At 50.2% G+C, this 15,770-nt stretch overlaps 1 protein-coding gene across 1 annotated transcript in view; it reads right to left on the reverse strand.

The window, feature by feature from the left end:
- Positions 1-2,595: 2,595 nt before the first annotated feature.
- Positions 2,596-15,770, reverse strand: part of LOC136838324 (zinc finger protein castor homolog 1-like) — a 56,548-nt gene continuing 43,373 nt past the window's right edge. Inside the window, exons 6-16 of the mRNA XM_067103228.1 lie at positions 15,545-15,761; positions 14,769-14,983; positions 12,021-12,869; positions 10,193-10,399; positions 9,615-9,629; positions 8,083-8,409; positions 7,058-7,293; positions 6,416-6,633; positions 4,679-6,080; positions 3,840-4,075; positions 2,596-3,110 (exon numbers count right to left, since the gene is read on the reverse strand). Coding sequence (XP_066959329.1) covers positions 2,839-3,110; positions 3,840-4,075; positions 4,679-6,080; positions 6,416-6,633; positions 7,058-7,293; positions 8,083-8,409; positions 9,615-9,629; positions 10,193-10,399; positions 12,021-12,869; positions 14,769-14,983; positions 15,545-15,761 — 4,194 coding nt within the window. The 3' untranslated portion in view covers positions 2,596-2,838. The remainder of the gene's footprint in view (positions 3,111-3,839; positions 4,076-4,678; positions 6,081-6,415; positions 6,634-7,057; positions 7,294-8,082; positions 8,410-9,614; positions 9,630-10,192; positions 10,400-12,020; positions 12,870-14,768; positions 14,984-15,544; positions 15,762-15,770) is intronic.

Raw genomic sequence — 15,770 nt, forward strand, 5'->3', positions numbered from 1 at the left:
ACTACGCAACGCAACGTTATTCTGCTTTTGAGTCATCCGAAGTACTATGCGTCTTGACCTCACAGGCACCGTAATCCTACGCGTTAAGAAAAGGGAAGGACGAAATCGTTCGGCCCCCCCCCCCTCTCCCGGAAAAAAAAAAGACTTGCCTTAGCTACTATTGAACGCGTCTCTCTCCGGCGCTCTACAACGGCGGGGAGAGACTCTCCCCACCCCCGCTGCCATCCGCGGCACTGCCTCATCGCAGTGCCCGAGCAGCGGCGCGTGCGACCTCGGGACTCGCGAGTCCGGTACGGAGGACTCGGGGTCTCTCGAGGAGGGCTTACGGCGCGACGGATTCGAGAGGAGGCTTCCGCGACGTACGGCCGCTTTTCTCGAAGGCACTTTGTGACGCGGTAACATACGCGTTCCTCCTCGGGGTATACGCGTCTCTCCAGCAATCAAAAAAAAAAAGAAGAAGAGGGGAGTTATTCACATCTAGAGCGGCCGCTCCTTCGAGTCTCCCCAGAAGGAGGAGGAGGGCGGAGGGAACGGAAGCCGCCCGGCGGGCTACGTGTTAATAAAAATGCCGCTAGAGAGAGATAGAGATGAAAAAAAGACTGGGGATTATTAATGTTGGCACAATGTTTGCCACGCCAAATGACAAATAATAATAATGATGATAATAATAATAATAATAATAATAAGACGACAGCAACGACGACGTTTGGCACTACGAAAAAAAAAAAATAGGGGGAGAGGGAAGTTCTCGTTGAAATGAAATCTTGAAAATACTTGGCACTAATATTTGGTAACTAAAATAATGATAATAATAAATAGTACAAAAAAATCATTCCTCAACTGTGCGCGGGTGTTTCGTGTGGAAGGGGAAAGGGAGCAGTAGCTTTTCGTGGAGTGTAGTTACGGGTGTGCGAGAGTGGATAAATGCGTGTGGTGACGAACGGCGGGCTCGATCTCCGGGAATGGATACAACTGGAGGCGGACAGGAGGCGAGATAGAGAGAGAGAGAGATTGAACGGAGAGGAGAAACAAAGTTCAGGACGAGAGAGAGAGAGAGAGAGAAAGATCTCATGAAGGCACTGCGCAAAAGTTCAGGACGAGAGTGAGGTTAAGATCTCGTGAAGGCACTGCGTAAAAACCCGAGAGAGAGAGAGAGAGAGAGAGAGGAAGAATCTGTTGCTCCTGTCGCCCGAAAAAGGGGTACTAGCAGAGCCGGGGACGTCTGTGGAATGTCCCGCGACCGCACGTTTTTTTTTTTTTATCTTTTTTTTTTAAACTTTATACGCACCACGACACCAACCTATCGTCTATAAGACACTATGAAGACACTTGTAAACGACCTTTCTGACAAGGCACTCGGTTTCATTCAAAGACGGTCTGGGGTCCGACATCGTCGTATTTTATATATATATATGCTTGTATGGAATACTATATACATCACGTACATTTAAAAAAAATCTCGTAACATTTCACGGAGGGTCGACTTGTACCAAATCGACGGGGTAACACAGTACGCGCCCACCTCGCTCGTGGGGCGGAGAGGAGACAGTGGGCGGCATCCGACGGCGAAGGGGATTTAGTTTCCTACGGTACGGAAAGGACGGACGACGTCTCTCTTGTCTCGTGCGGGGGAAGAAAGCCGCGCTGGTTAATATTTTAAGGCCTACGTCCGTGGGAGGAACCTGGCGCGTGCGCGAGAGAGACATTTCTACGGGCCGTCCGGCTTCGCCAGGCGGCGACCGCACACACCGACCCCTGACTACATAAACGGTCTCTCACCGGGTCGAACCATTTCACCGTAAACACTAGAAAAAAAAGTTTATTGGACGATTTCGTCGTTGTACGCATCGTTTTCGTGGGTGTTCCTTTAAGGCTCAACGTACTTAACCATGGCTACGTACACAGTCTCTCACCGGGTCGAACCATTTCACCGTAAACACTAGACAAAAAAAGAGAGAGTTCATTGGACGATCTCATAATTGTACGCATCGTTTTCGTGGGTGTTCCTTTAAGGCTCAACATACGTAAACATGACTACACACACAGTCTCTCACCGGGTCGAACCATTTCACCGTAAACACTAGACAAAAAAAAAAAGAGAGTTCACTGGACGATCTCGTCGTCGTACGCGTCGTTCTCGCGCGTTCCTCCGAGGCTCGACGTACGTACATCGGCTCGGCGAAGAGAACGAATGTCGACGATTTATCTAAGAGTCCAAAAATAAAAAAAAAAAGGAGACATGGATACAAGGTACAGTAAAAATCCTAAATGAGCTACTCTAGTACTTGGTATGTTACAATGATATGTAAATAAGTCTCTCTAAGAAGGACACGTTGTTGTTGGCTGGCTGGCTTGGCTTGGCTTGGCTTGGCTTGGCTTGTCTGGCGGAGAGGACGGCCTCCGCGAATCTGGGCCCTAAAACGTGCCCTCTTCTAAGTTGGTGACGTTTAGCTGCCTTACTGCGTCTCCGCGCGAGTCGAAGCCGAGAGAGAGAGAGAGAGAGAGAGGAGCGGGCGGCTCGCGCTTGAAGGAGGAAGCCGTCTTTCTCGCGTCGTCTCCGCCTCCTAGACGGCTTGGACGGCCCGTCGACTCTTCTTCCTGGATCCTTCGCGCTCGTTCTCCGCACGAATCGTCGATTTTTCTTCCTGGATCCTTCGTGCGAGGATCTCGAGAGGAGAGCCTCATCGTCTCCGCCTCCTCCTCTACGGCTGCGGATGTCGCGTCGGCCCTCCGACGACCGATCCTTCAAGTGCGCGTTGACCCTTCTTCGTCCCCCTCCACGGCTCCCCGTCTTCCTCCTCCTCCTCCTCCTCCTCCTCCTCCTCCTCCTCCGAGTCTTCACTCGAGGTGTCGGAACCGGTGGGCGGACATCTGGCTCAGCCCCAGCACGGAGTATTGACACTTGAGGCAGTGGTAGTGGGTCTGCTTCTGGTTGTGGTTGCACCCCTGGATGCCGCAGGGCTGGGAGGGTGTGAACTTCTCGAATCCCGCGGCGTTGATGGAGTCGCGCTTCTGGTGCTGCCGCCTGTGGGCCACGACCTTGTTGGTGTCCGTGCAGACGAAGTCGCACTTCAGGCAGTGGAAGTGGGAGGCTTTGTTCTGCTGCTGACCTGCGGGAGAGAGAGAGAGAGAGAGAGTGCGTGAATTGAATTGAATTGAACACGGCGCTGAAACGGAAATTGAGAGTAGAAGGTTTGAAAGGTGTAACAGGAGGGAAATCTCAAAGCAGTTTGACTCTGAATCAATTGTCAGGAGAGGGTTGAGGAAAGTAAGATGGAGGAAAGAGAATATGAAAGAAGGTATAGTAAAATTTGTAAAATAATAATATAAAGTAAATCTGAGACATAACTAAAAACCTCTAAAAATTTAGCCTTTAAAAGAATAATTATATAAATTAATTGCAGACGAGGACAAAACTCTCACTCGCCGATCAAGTGTTGAATGTCAGATGACTCGTCTCAGAAATAATACCAATCCTGACACTTTAAAAGTCAGACAACTTGTCTCAAAGTCCATTGCAATCCTACCACTTTAAAAGTCAGGCAACTTTTCTTGAAGTCAGTCGCAATCCTAACACTTTAAAGTCAGACAATTTGTCTCGAAGTCAGTCACAATCCTAACACTTCAGTGTCAGGTAACTCGTCTTGAAAATGTCAGAAAACTCGTCTCGAAGTCGGTCGCAATCCTAACACTTAACGTCGGACAACTCGTCTCAAAATGAATGACAATTCTAACTCTGTTACACGACAAATACTCAAACACCAGACGGTTCGTCCCGAAGTCACCCGAGACGCTCGTGAACGTCTCCGGGTGACGGGGACGCCCGTCCGCTCGCTCACCTATCATAGAAGCATAGACGCAGTCTGGACGACCACAAGAGACGTTGGAACGGTACTGGTTGAAGTCCCCGCCCATCAGCGTGTCGAGGCGCTCGTGCCGGGCCGTGTGCTGCACGAACCTGGTCTTGTCGCAGAAGGAGTAGCCGCAGTCCTTTCGCATGCAGTGGAAGTGGGTCTGGTGCTCCCGGTACCCGCAGTGGGGGTACTGGCAGTCCTCGTTGAACCTGGAAGTTGACCTTCGTTTTTAAAGAGATACTAGAGTCGATATCGGTCTCTTTTAAGATTCTAGAGTTTATATTCTTCATTTTTAAGAGATTCTACAGTTTATATTCATCATTTTTAAGAGATTCTATAGTTTATATTCTTCATTTTAAGAGGTTCTAGAGTTGATATTCGTTATTTTTAAGAGATTCTAGAGTTGATATGCTTTATTTTTAAGATTCTCAAGTTTATATTCTTCATTTTTAAGAGATTCTAGACTTGATATTCTTCATTTTTAAGAGATTCTAGAGTTGATGTTCTTTTGGGGTACAAAATTCTGGAGTTGATATTTGCATAATGAGATTCTAGAGTCAATATTCTTTGCATTGTGAGATTCTAGACTATATTCTTTATGTTATGAGATTCTAGACTATATTCTTCATGTTACAAGCCATTTAAGAAGTCTAGTAAGTTACAAAGATCTTATATAGCCTGCACTTAAATATTATATATAGGTATCTTAAATCTAGTGGCAACTGTACGTAATCTTTACACTTAACGTGAGAGAGAGAGAGAGAGAGAGAGAGAGAGAGAGAGAGAGAGAGAGAGAGAGAGAGAGAGAGAGAGACCACCCTCACCTGAATCTCAGGTAGCCCTCCGGAACCGGCTCATCCTTCAGCATACGCATGGAGTGGTTGTTCCGGATCTTCTTCGCCTCCTGCGAGTTGAAGTCGTCGGCTCCGATCCTCTTCCCGAGCAGCGCCAGGTGCGGCGACGTCCCCAGGGTGGCCGGGAGGATGGGGTTGTGCTCCCCCCCGGGCCCCTGGAGAACCGGCGCCCCCAGGCCGGGACCTCCGGCCCCGGGGGACCCGTGCGTCGCCAGCTCCCCGTTCGGCCTGACGCCGGGGATCATGAGGCCCTGCTGGGCCATCGCGGCCAGCGCGGGGTTGAACTGCCAGGCCGTGGGGGGCAGCAGGCGCGGGAGGGTCCCGGGGAACATGCCCGAGATCCCGAACTGGGGCGCGAAGGGCGACGGGAGGCCCGGGAAGCTGGCCGCCTGCGTGTAGACGAGCGGGAACTGGGACGGGGAGTGGCCGAGCGTGCCGCCGCCGATGCTCACGCCGGAGCCGAACGGCAGCGGGCTGCTCGTCGATATGCTGACGACGCTCTCGTTCGGGCTGCCCGGGCTGCTGCTGCCGATCGGCCTGTCGCAGCTGCTGCTGCCGCCGCCGCCACCCTCCGCCTTAGGGTGGAAGGACCCGGACCCGTCCTCGTCGTCCTGCTCCCCCGCCCCCCGGCTCTCGGAGTCGTCGTCCGTCATCGCGGAGACCGACCCGGGGTTCAGGGGGCTGCTGCCGGTGGCGTGCTTGAGTAGGTGGGGCCGCAGCTTGTCGTGCTCGCTGAACGCCTGGTTGCAGACGTGGCAGTGGTAGTGGTCCTTCTTCTTCAACTTGCAGAACGGCCGCCCGCACGAGAAGTCCGGCCCGTACTGCGGGTGGTGGTGCTGGTGGTGGTGGAGGCGCTGGTCCATGCCGCCGAGCCACTCCGCCCCCAGGGACGACGCCAGGCTGGCCATGTGCTCGCTCTTGACCATCTCGGAGACGTGGTCGTGCTTGGAAATCTGGACGCTGGGCGACGGGAAGATGATCTCCCCGGACTGGCTGAGCGGCCGCGGCTGGTCGGCGTCGAAGTCGTCCGCCTCCCCCTGCTCCATCTGGTCGCGGATGGTCGGGGGAGGAGGGGGGGGCGAGGAGGAGGAGGAGGAGTGCAGGCCGTGTGGAATGGGCGGCGATCGTCTGGTGGCCGTTATGGTGAGGCTTCCGGACACTGGCAATGTGAAGGTGGTGGAGGTGTGCGGCCGCAAGGACGAGGAGGAGGAGGAGGGCGGAATGGGCGTGACGAGGGCTCCCGCCTCGCCGCGCGAGGCCCCCGAACCCCCGGCCCCTCCCAGGCCGGAGGAGGAGGAGGACGACGTGGAGGTCGGGAATGGCGACAGTGGGTAGAAGATCCCCGCCGACTTGACAACTGGAGGGGAGACATCTACAAGTCAGTGTAACCTGAATCTAGGCTCGGTTATAAAGGAGGAAGTGAAACTCTGTAAGCTAATCTAGACCAACGTGCGAAGCTCTAGGCTAATCTAGGCCGACGTAACTTAATTTTCCATGAAAATGCATAAAAAAATGACATAACAACAATCTACCTTTACCTTCCACCAAGTGAATACATTGGAATACTTAAAAACGTTATATTTCAAAGCAGAAATCTTATAGTTCGAAGCAACGCTGACGTTATACTTCATATGACGACAATAATTACGCAGAACCCAAGACAGGAGACAAGTTCCTCTAGCCACTAGGACAGGAGGCATCCCTAACCTTGCGATTTGTTGGGGCCCTCGGCCGAGGTGGGGGTCTCCATGGGGCTGTCCGGCCGAGGCCTCTTCAGGTAGATGGGCGACTGCGGTCCCAGGCTGTGCCCTTGGCCGCTGCTGCCCTCCTCCTGCAGGTGCTTCTCGGCGTGGGACTCCATCATCTGGTAGCGGACGAACGAGAAGCCGCAGCGGGTGCAGTGGAAGTGTTTGTTGATTTTGTTGCTGTGGGGAAAAAAATAACGAGTTAGAAAAGTACGTTTTTAAGCTCGGCATTCATAGGGGACGCGTTTTCCCGAGGAACGGAAAGGTTTGAAAGGTGTAGCGGGAGGGATAGAAGGTTTGAGAGGTGTAACAGGAGGAATAGAAAGGTTTGAAAGGTGTAACAGGAGGAACAGAAAGGTCTGAAAGGCATAACAGGATCAATATAAAGGCTTGAAATCAAATGTTTTAATTTTAAAATCTGGACCAAACAACTGCTTTGAGGCTTTCCTCCTGTTAAACCTTTCAAAACCTTTTACTGTCAATTTCCCCTCTCAGCACCGAACAACCTCACAGGACCCAGTGCTTGGCATCTGGCATAAATTCTATATTCAACTGAATTCTATACTGTTCCATAGATAAACTGCAACGACGTTAAGAGCCTCACCTTTGGCAATTGGGCGACCGGCAGTCGATGTTGCGGTCGATGGCGATGAAGCCCTCCAGGATCTGCGTGTTGTCGTGGAAGTCGTGCGCGTGGAGGGGAAGGACGTCGACGTGGGCCGTCACGTACAGGCACCTCGGGTGGACGCAGTGGTAGTGGCGTCTGCCCAGCAGGGGGCACAGCTGGTCGGGGCAGGTGGAGCCTTCGGACCACACGTAGAACCCTTCCATTACCTCGGCCTGGGAGGGAGAACGGGAATGTTAATGGTTAATTGTTTTTTTGAGGTTGTTGATTAATTTTTTTTTCTCGTTGTTCTGCGACGTCGAACGCCGTTCTATACTGTGTAATAGGAAGTAATATTTAATGTGTTCGGTCCCATACAGACACCGCCCCACTTGGCGAACGAGTTATGTTCCGGACGGCCGTTTTGAATTGTTTTTAAATTGGTCACTATACTCTTCGTGGCTATTCAAGTACAGTATGATATCAAATCAACACAATATTGTACATTTATTCATCCTGAAACACCATACATTGTATATACAGCATTGTATGGACAGAATAGGCGCGCAGAACAAAATTTGAACTTACGGTGTCAAAGGAGAGCGTTCCGAACACAATTTTGGTCTGCGATCCCATATATTTATATCTGAATGTTTTTAAGTTGAATGTTCATCAGTAGGGTGGTGTCTGTAATGCCACTTTATGTCTAATAAAAGTATATTACTTTTTAAATAAGTTAAAACTAAAATTCAGTTTTTAAACCGTGGCAACACTAGCATAAAATACCCCAGGCTAGACGCGAACTAACTCTCTCATATATACCAGATATTTAATGAGAAACTTCCCTAAACTGCGAGAGACTCTGTCATTGTGGTTCTGAAGTATCACGAAGCTCAAGGTTCTAAAATGAATTTCAGGTTTTTAAAGGAAAATTTAAGCTTTTTAAAGGCAAAAATCTGTCGAGCATATACGGCAATGGCGGCCGTCCGTCGAAGAGACCGCGCCGCAATCCCCCCACCACTGACCTGAGGCTGCAGCGGATTAGAAGTCAGGGGTCCGGACAGCGGCAGAATCACCGGCTGGCCCGAGACGGAGGAGACAGCTGAGGAGATCGACATGGGAATGGAGAGCCCCGGGGGCGAGGCGGAGTCCCGCTTCAGGTGAGGGGAGAGGTGGTGCCCTAGGGATGACGCGGATGAGGTCAGCGGGTGGGGGTGGGGGTGGTGGAGGTGCCCCAGAGGTAGCATGCCCAGGGGGCCGTGCGTGGGCGGCGGAGGGGAACTCTTAGGGAGCTTGAAGCTCGTGAAAATTGCCTGAGGAGAGTCGTGCGAGCTGTTTGCGGATACTGGCAGCTGTAAGAGACGGAAGGATTTTAAAAATTAAAAGACGTACGGCGCTCGGCTACGTGATTCGAGGATTCGAACGCTCGGAACTGAGCGTGCGCTCTCTTAAAACTGTTCTCTTTAAGATTTTCTCCCTCAAACTGCAATGTTGGAGTTGGCAAAAATATTACAAAAATATTACAAAAAATCAAACTTAGGGTCAAATTGACACATGGGTACTTTGAACAGGGTTACACATAGGAGTCTACAATTTAAAACACTACAAGTATCAGCATCTGGAATAAAAAAAAAGAACATTTACAACCAAATTACTGGTCTACAGAGACTTGGAAATGACTACTTCTTCACCATCGCTCGGCACAGAATTGTCGGAGGGACACAAGGAATGATTCTGGTGTTAATTCTGGGTGTCAATTGTGGCATTATCATGCGGGCTGAGAGCGAGGCACTCCTGCGATTAATTTAGTCCGTGCCCTGAGCACCTGTTAGGCCGCGGCAGTCGGCGAAAGTCGCCCGGACGAGGTTAAGTCGTTACATTCGCCTTCAGCGTCTGGTTGGTGAGTGTTACTGTTACGTGATTACTTGCAGCACTGTGTTAGTAAAGCTTACGGCAGCGGCCTGTCGGGGGTTACGGAATAATCTCTGTGGGCAACAATTCTTCCCAATTTCTCTAACGAGCCCTTTGGCCGGCCCGACTAGTCTAGAAATGTCACTCGGTAATGTCGTTCTTACGGCAGTGGCCTGTCGGGGGGGGGGTACGGAATAATCTTTGTGGGCAACAATTCTTCCCAATTTCTCTAACGAGCCCTTCGGCCGGCCCGATTGAGTCTAGAAATGTCATTCGGTAATGTCGTTCGAACAGCAGTCAAGTTTGCAGACTGGTCAAGCGAAGAGTTACGTTTTGCCTTAGTCGACACGTTAATACGTCCCTTCGTCCTTCTTTCCCTGGAGATCTCAAGAAATGGATGAGATTGTCAGAATAATTAAGTAATGTACTTGTCAACAGTGGTTCGTCAGGCCAAGATCTGTCGCACAGGCGTCACACAACGTCAGGGCAGCTGTTATGACAAGAGCAAGTCGGCGTCGAGTCGAAAGGACCTTCCGCACGTCTAGATTACATTCGACGGCAGCTGTTACAAACATAGCGGGTCAGTACCAACATACGCTTGGGGTTTTAGTCAAATTATTAGTGAAACCAACTCTGAGGGACTTACGTAATCGTTCCACACCTGAAACCAAGAACGAGATATGAGAATGTCAATCAATCAATGGATAGTTTTACTGTTTTTTTTTTTTTTAGCCCTTAATACACAGACCTATCAACTTCAACCCCTAGGCTGCGAGAGACGGCTATCTTAAGCCGTCTCGGTTTGAGAATTATGCTCCGTGGAACACCAGCAATAATTAGGGACTTTGGTTTATGATTAATGAAAAAGAGAAAGTTTTTTAACATTAATTGCACTTCCCACAGGGTGAAATAGTCTTAATTGCACTTCCCACAGGGTGAAATGGTCTAAATGGATGATCTAGGAAATGATTTATACAGAAAACCTGTCTGTTGAGAGTGAAATCTAACAATTACATCGCTCGAAAGTGTGGCTATGGCTGTACTAATCTCAAGATGTGTCATCAGGGTTCTACTTTTGCGTTACGTCCTAACTCTAGAGTCTAGACCTACTGAAGAGCTAGTGTATGATCTTGTCTTACAGGCCTACGGAAAAGTCTAGGACACGCTACGCTGTCCCGGGAGGACCTACGAAGCGGGAGCGATCCGCCTACGACAAATACAAACCTCAATTATCCTGTTCTTGGGCGGACGGCCGCGTTTCCTCTTGAACATGGCGTCCACGGAGGTGATGGCCGCCACCCCCATGGCGCCGGCCGCCCCCCCGGGCGAGGAAGCCATGGCCAGCCTGCGGGTGTAGTCGTGCATCCGGAAGTGCTCCAGGCGCCGGAACGGCTTGTCTCCGGACGCTAGGATGCCTTCACCACAACCCTCCTGCACCGACAGCAGCCAACACCCACACAAAAGAGGACGTGCAAAAGAGGACGTTAGTGAGGCAGTCGCAGACTCGGCGGCAACGTAGAGAGAGAATCTTTTTCTCGGAAGCAGAGACTAAAATCAAAAAAGTGAAGCGAAAATGCAAAAATAAAATTTGGGTTGCGCTCTGCGCAACTTGCTCGGGGGGGAAAACAAAATGGCAAAGTGGCCTCTTGTGCAACTTAAACCAAAGGCTACTTGGAAGGGTTAGTTGTGGTGTCGCTGACGACACTTGTTCTAGCGGAGGTGGTTTGAATACATTTGCAGACGTTAACTGAATACAGGCAGTCCCGGGGTTACGACGTTCCGAGCTTACGACGCTCTTCGAATATATTCATCAAAAATATTTCCCGGGTTACGGCGCATATTCCGGGTTTACGAAGCCAATCTGACGGAAGAAATATGGCTCCAAAAGGGAATTAATGGTAAAAATTTGAAGGTTTTTTTCATGAAAAACTCAATAAAAATGCAGTTTACGTCAATTACAAGACACCCAAACGATTAAAAGTAAGGTTTTCTTACGACACGGCGTCGGAACGGAACCCGTCATAAGCCGGGGACTGCCTGTACAAGTCGCTCTTCCAACCAGGAAAGAGTTTGTGTCCATATTCAAACAACATCTTGACTCAAACATGCACAATAAACCTCAAACATTCAAACGAACATGAAATTGATCGCCCAATTCGAATACCGGTTCAAACATCAGTTCGGATAACACGAAACGTCAATCTTTTTCGCAAACGTTCGAGGGGCGAACGATCGTGATGTCAATTTGGGGGCTTATTTCAAATACTCTAGTATGCAAATCGGTTCGATGGAGGGTATACTAAGCTAAAAAAAACTCCATTATCTAACAAATATCATCAACTAAGAATCCTAAACGATTTACATTAAATATAAAAAAGCTCGGCTTCCTCTTTTATGCTGAATACGAATAAGAAATTAAATTTATCTCAAATTTTAACATACGTCAAGTGTTATTTTAATGGTAGGTACTTCAATCTCTGTCTCTTAATACTTGGAAGTAATTTTTTATGAATATATCTGAAGCCGAGCCCGTCGTAACCCTTGGACTGCCTGTACTTGGCTGTCCAGCTTCTTAAACTTGCATTTTTAATAAGCAAATCGTGTAGATAAACCCCACATTTAGGAATGACTTAAGAGTTCTGGTCGATCTTTACAGTGATTTTCTATGACACGAAAGTTTAAGGTTAATATTGACCGTTTAATTGAGCTACGAACTTGGACTTGAATTCACTCTGTTTATCAATGTCGTGGTCACGGACACTTCCGGAATAATTAGACGCGTGACGTTTGGAAGTAAAACCCCAGACTAGATCTTTCGTATTAGGTATTAGTGGTATTTTCTACGTCAGACACGCAATCAAACGCTTCCTACGTTAAAACGTCACGGGAAAACTAACATCCCTAATGTTTAGCCCGTACGAATGTTAATGTTTTAACGTCGACTACGTCACAAGGCGGAGAAGAACCGCACATTACTTAAACTACGTCAAACGCACACGACATGGCAATCCCAAAAACAGCAGAGGATAGCGTTAGAATCCTGGATACTCACCCAATTACAGTGGTAGTGGTCAGCATGTTCCTGGATGGGGCAGTCCGGGGGGCATGCCCGCGTGGCGTCGTCCCCGCAGGACACCCTGGTGTAGTGGTCCTCCGTGACGAGCGCCTGCTGCTCGTGGACGCGCCCGTGGTCCCTGGCGCTCTCGCGTCCCCGGAAGACGGTCTCGCACTCGTCGCAGTGGTAGTGTTCGATGCCCGACAGGTCGCAGCAGCCGCCGCTCTTGCAGACGTCCTCCCGCCCGTAGAACCTCACCCACCTCTCCCAGTCGCGGTCTTCCAGCAGCAGCCCCCCCGCGCCGGCCCCCATGCTGATGCTCAGGTCCACGGGCGAGGCCGGGCCGGAGGAGGAGGAGGCCGGGGTGGACGCCGAGCTCGTGGCGGAGCCTCCGGGGAACAAGCCGTGAGCCGCGGGAGGGGGGCCCACTCCTAAGAGGCGGGCCAGCGGGTGCTGCTGCGACTCCACCAAGCCCGGAGGCGCGAAGCTGCCCAGCAGGGGTCCCTGGGGCCGCTGGATTCCGGGCGGCAGCGCCCCCGGGGTTCCGGGGGGCTGGGGCACTCCGAGAGGCGACGAGGAGTCCTCGTTCCTCTGGTCCATCGGTCCGCCGCCCATGTGCCCTCCCAGAGGCCCGCCCAGGTGGCTGCCGAGCGCACCCCCCGCCAGCGGTCCTCCCAACGGCCCCATGAGAGGGTTGATCATGGGTCCTCCCAAGCTCCCCAGGGGTCGCAAGGCCTCGTGCAACAGCGGGGTCAGCGCCGGGTGGCCCTCGGGGACTCCGAGCATCGTCTGCGCCAGCTTGTACTTGCGGTAGGCTCGTTCGTGGTCCTGACGCTCGTGCTTTCTCTGCAAAGTCGAGAGGGAGAGAGTGAGCGGGTCTGCGTTGCCGTTCCCTGCGGTCACAGGCTCAATCAGCGTACTCTTAGACCTTCGCACGAGCGACAGCGGAGCGGGTCTCTGAATCTCGCAGCGTGCAAGGAAGAAGGCCTTCGACGAAGGCCCTCGGGATTGAGACTGGGCATAGGAGTGACTGGGTATCAAACAGGAATTACGTTATGCATTGAAAGTAACCATGGCATCAAAACTGAAGCTGTGAAAGGTTTAATAATCTTTTAAATGAAAGCTCCCTGTCGCCGCGCTAGATATTTGATGGATAGAGAGCAAAATGCTTCAGGCAAACAGCTAAGGGCCATTAAGTCATGACGTCATCTGAGCAACGGAAGGACTAGACGCTACAACAAGACGGAAAAAGTCCGTGACGCTGCGCACAAAAGGTACGAGCTAATTCTAAGTTTAATTTTAAATTTTGGCATTTTTTATATATATAAAAACTTGACTGCGAGTGTTCGCCACTGATGCAGACTAATAGAGAGGTGGTGTAATAGTATTGTAACAAAAGAAAAACTATAAAGGTTTCTGACAGATCGAATCGTTGCAGTTGCAAGAGGCTGACGTGCAAGTCCCACACCAGAAGTCAAGAATGACGGACCATTAGAAATAATCTAAAATATTTTTTTTTAAATTTATTTATATACGAAAGCGGGCAATCCGCCCTCCGACGCGGACGTGATGGACTTGAGGAAGGCAAAACAGTACTCTGTAAAGGGTTTCGTGACGCCGCTACGCAAGGATTCGTGACGCTACGTGACGTCTCTATCTACTACTAATCTGTACTTCTGTGTATTCATACATCACTTTCATACGTTGCGTATGAAATCAACTGCTACACGGGGACCCGATAATACGGGATTTGAAAAAGCTTCATGCAAGGGGGTCATACAAGAATTCTGACGGACAATTTTGACACAGTCCGCTGAGGGAAATAATGAACGGACTGTTGCTTCAACTGTGGGGGTCATACAAGAATTCTGATGGACAGTTTTGACACAGTTTTCTGAGGGAAATATCAAACGGACTGTTGCTTCGACTGTGGGGGTCATACAGGAATTCTGACGGACAATTTTGACACAGTTTGCTGAGGGAAATGAGTGGATTGCCTCTTTGACTAAGGGGTTTATACTAGAGAGTTTTGACGGACAATTTTGACACAGTCCGCTGAGGGAAATATCAATTGGACTGTCTTTTTTTTACTGTGGCGGCATACAAGAATTTGACGGACAATTTTGACACAGTCCGCTGAGGAAAATAATGAACGGACTGACTCTTTGAACATGGGGTTTATACTAGAATTCTGACGGACAATTTTGACTCGGTCCGCTTGGGCAAAAGTGAAACGGACTGTCGCTTTGAATGTGGGAGTCGTACAAGAATTTTGACAGACGAATTTGACAACAGTTTGCTGAGGTAAATATCAAACGGACTGTCTCTCTGACTATGGGGTCGTATAAGAATTCCGACAGGCAATTTTGACACAGTCCGCTGAGGGAAATAATGAACGGACTGACTCTTTGAACATGGGGTTTATACAAGAATTCTGACGGACAATTCTGACTCGGTCCGCTTGGGCAAAAGTGAAACGGACTGTCTGTTTGAATATGGGGTCGTACAAGAATCCTAATTTAGGCACAATCCACTCGGGGGGGGGAAACAACGAACGGACTGTCTCTTCAACTGAGGGGTCGTGCAGCCGACGGACCATTCCGAACAAAGTCTGCAAGTGGACCGTTCCTCCTCCTCCTCCTCCTCCTCCGCTCTTCCGTTCATCCTTGACTTCTCGTTCGCGATGGCGGCGTCGCGGACGACCGTCACTTCCAATGGCCCCCGTAACTACCAGCTTCTTGTTACCAGATGTAAGAGCAGTGTGTTGAAGTGCACCTTGTGAGCGAAAATCTGGCCGGACGAGTGGAGCACGTAGTTGCATTCCGGCCGTATGCAGTGGATGTGGTTGACCACCCGCGAGAACTTGCAGCCTTCGTAGGGGCAGTCCTCCTGCTTCATGAACTTCTTGAAGCCGTCCTTCGTCAGCTGCTCGTCCTTGATGTGGTAGGTCTTGTGTTTCTCTGCGGGGGGGAGGGATAGAGGGTGCTTTTAATCCTGGTTGGTTTGAGGGGGCTGAGGTGGTTTGGACGTGTGACGGGAATGAATGCACCGGTGGAGGGAAGAACAATGGGTGGTTCAAACTTGGGTTGATTTAAATTGGTTAAAAGGAGTGAGATGGTTTGGACATGTGATGGGAATGAAGGCACTTAATAAATGATATAGTAACACCTTAAGGGCGTGACAAAAGTGGATCAAACTCTGGTTGGTTTAAAAGGACTGAGATGGTTTGGACATGCGATGAGAATGAACGCACCAAATAACGACACAGTAACACCTCGAGGGAGGAACAAAGGGCAGTTTAAAAGGACTGAGATGGTCTGGACATGTGATGAAAATGAATGCACTTAATAACGATACAGTAACACCTCAAGGGAGTGAAAAAAGTGGATCAAACTCTGGTTGGTTTAAAAGGACTGAGGTGGTCTGGACATGCGATGAGAATGGAAGCACCAAATAACGTGAAAACAGAAAAATGACATTTTTCTCTACTCTTCCAACAAACAACCGTCCGCCCTCCTCACCCATGTCGGCCTTGTTCTTGAAGGTGTAGTTGCAGGCGCTCCGCATGCAGTGGAAGTGGGTCGTCCGCTGCCCGCTGAAGGAGCAGGCCGCCTGCCCGCAGTCCTCCGAGGCCCTGAACCTCTGGAAGCCCTCCTGCATGATGGCCGAGTCCTTCCGGTGGTAGTTGGCGTGCATCTGGACATCCGACGTGCTGATGTAGACTTTGTCGCACCCCTCCTGGAAAAG

This window comes from Macrobrachium rosenbergii, unplaced genomic scaffold, assembly GCF_040412425.1.
Source record: "Macrobrachium rosenbergii isolate ZJJX-2024 unplaced genomic scaffold, ASM4041242v1 60, whole genome shotgun sequence".
Lineage (NCBI taxonomy): Eukaryota > Metazoa > Arthropoda > Malacostraca > Decapoda > Palaemonidae > Macrobrachium > Macrobrachium rosenbergii.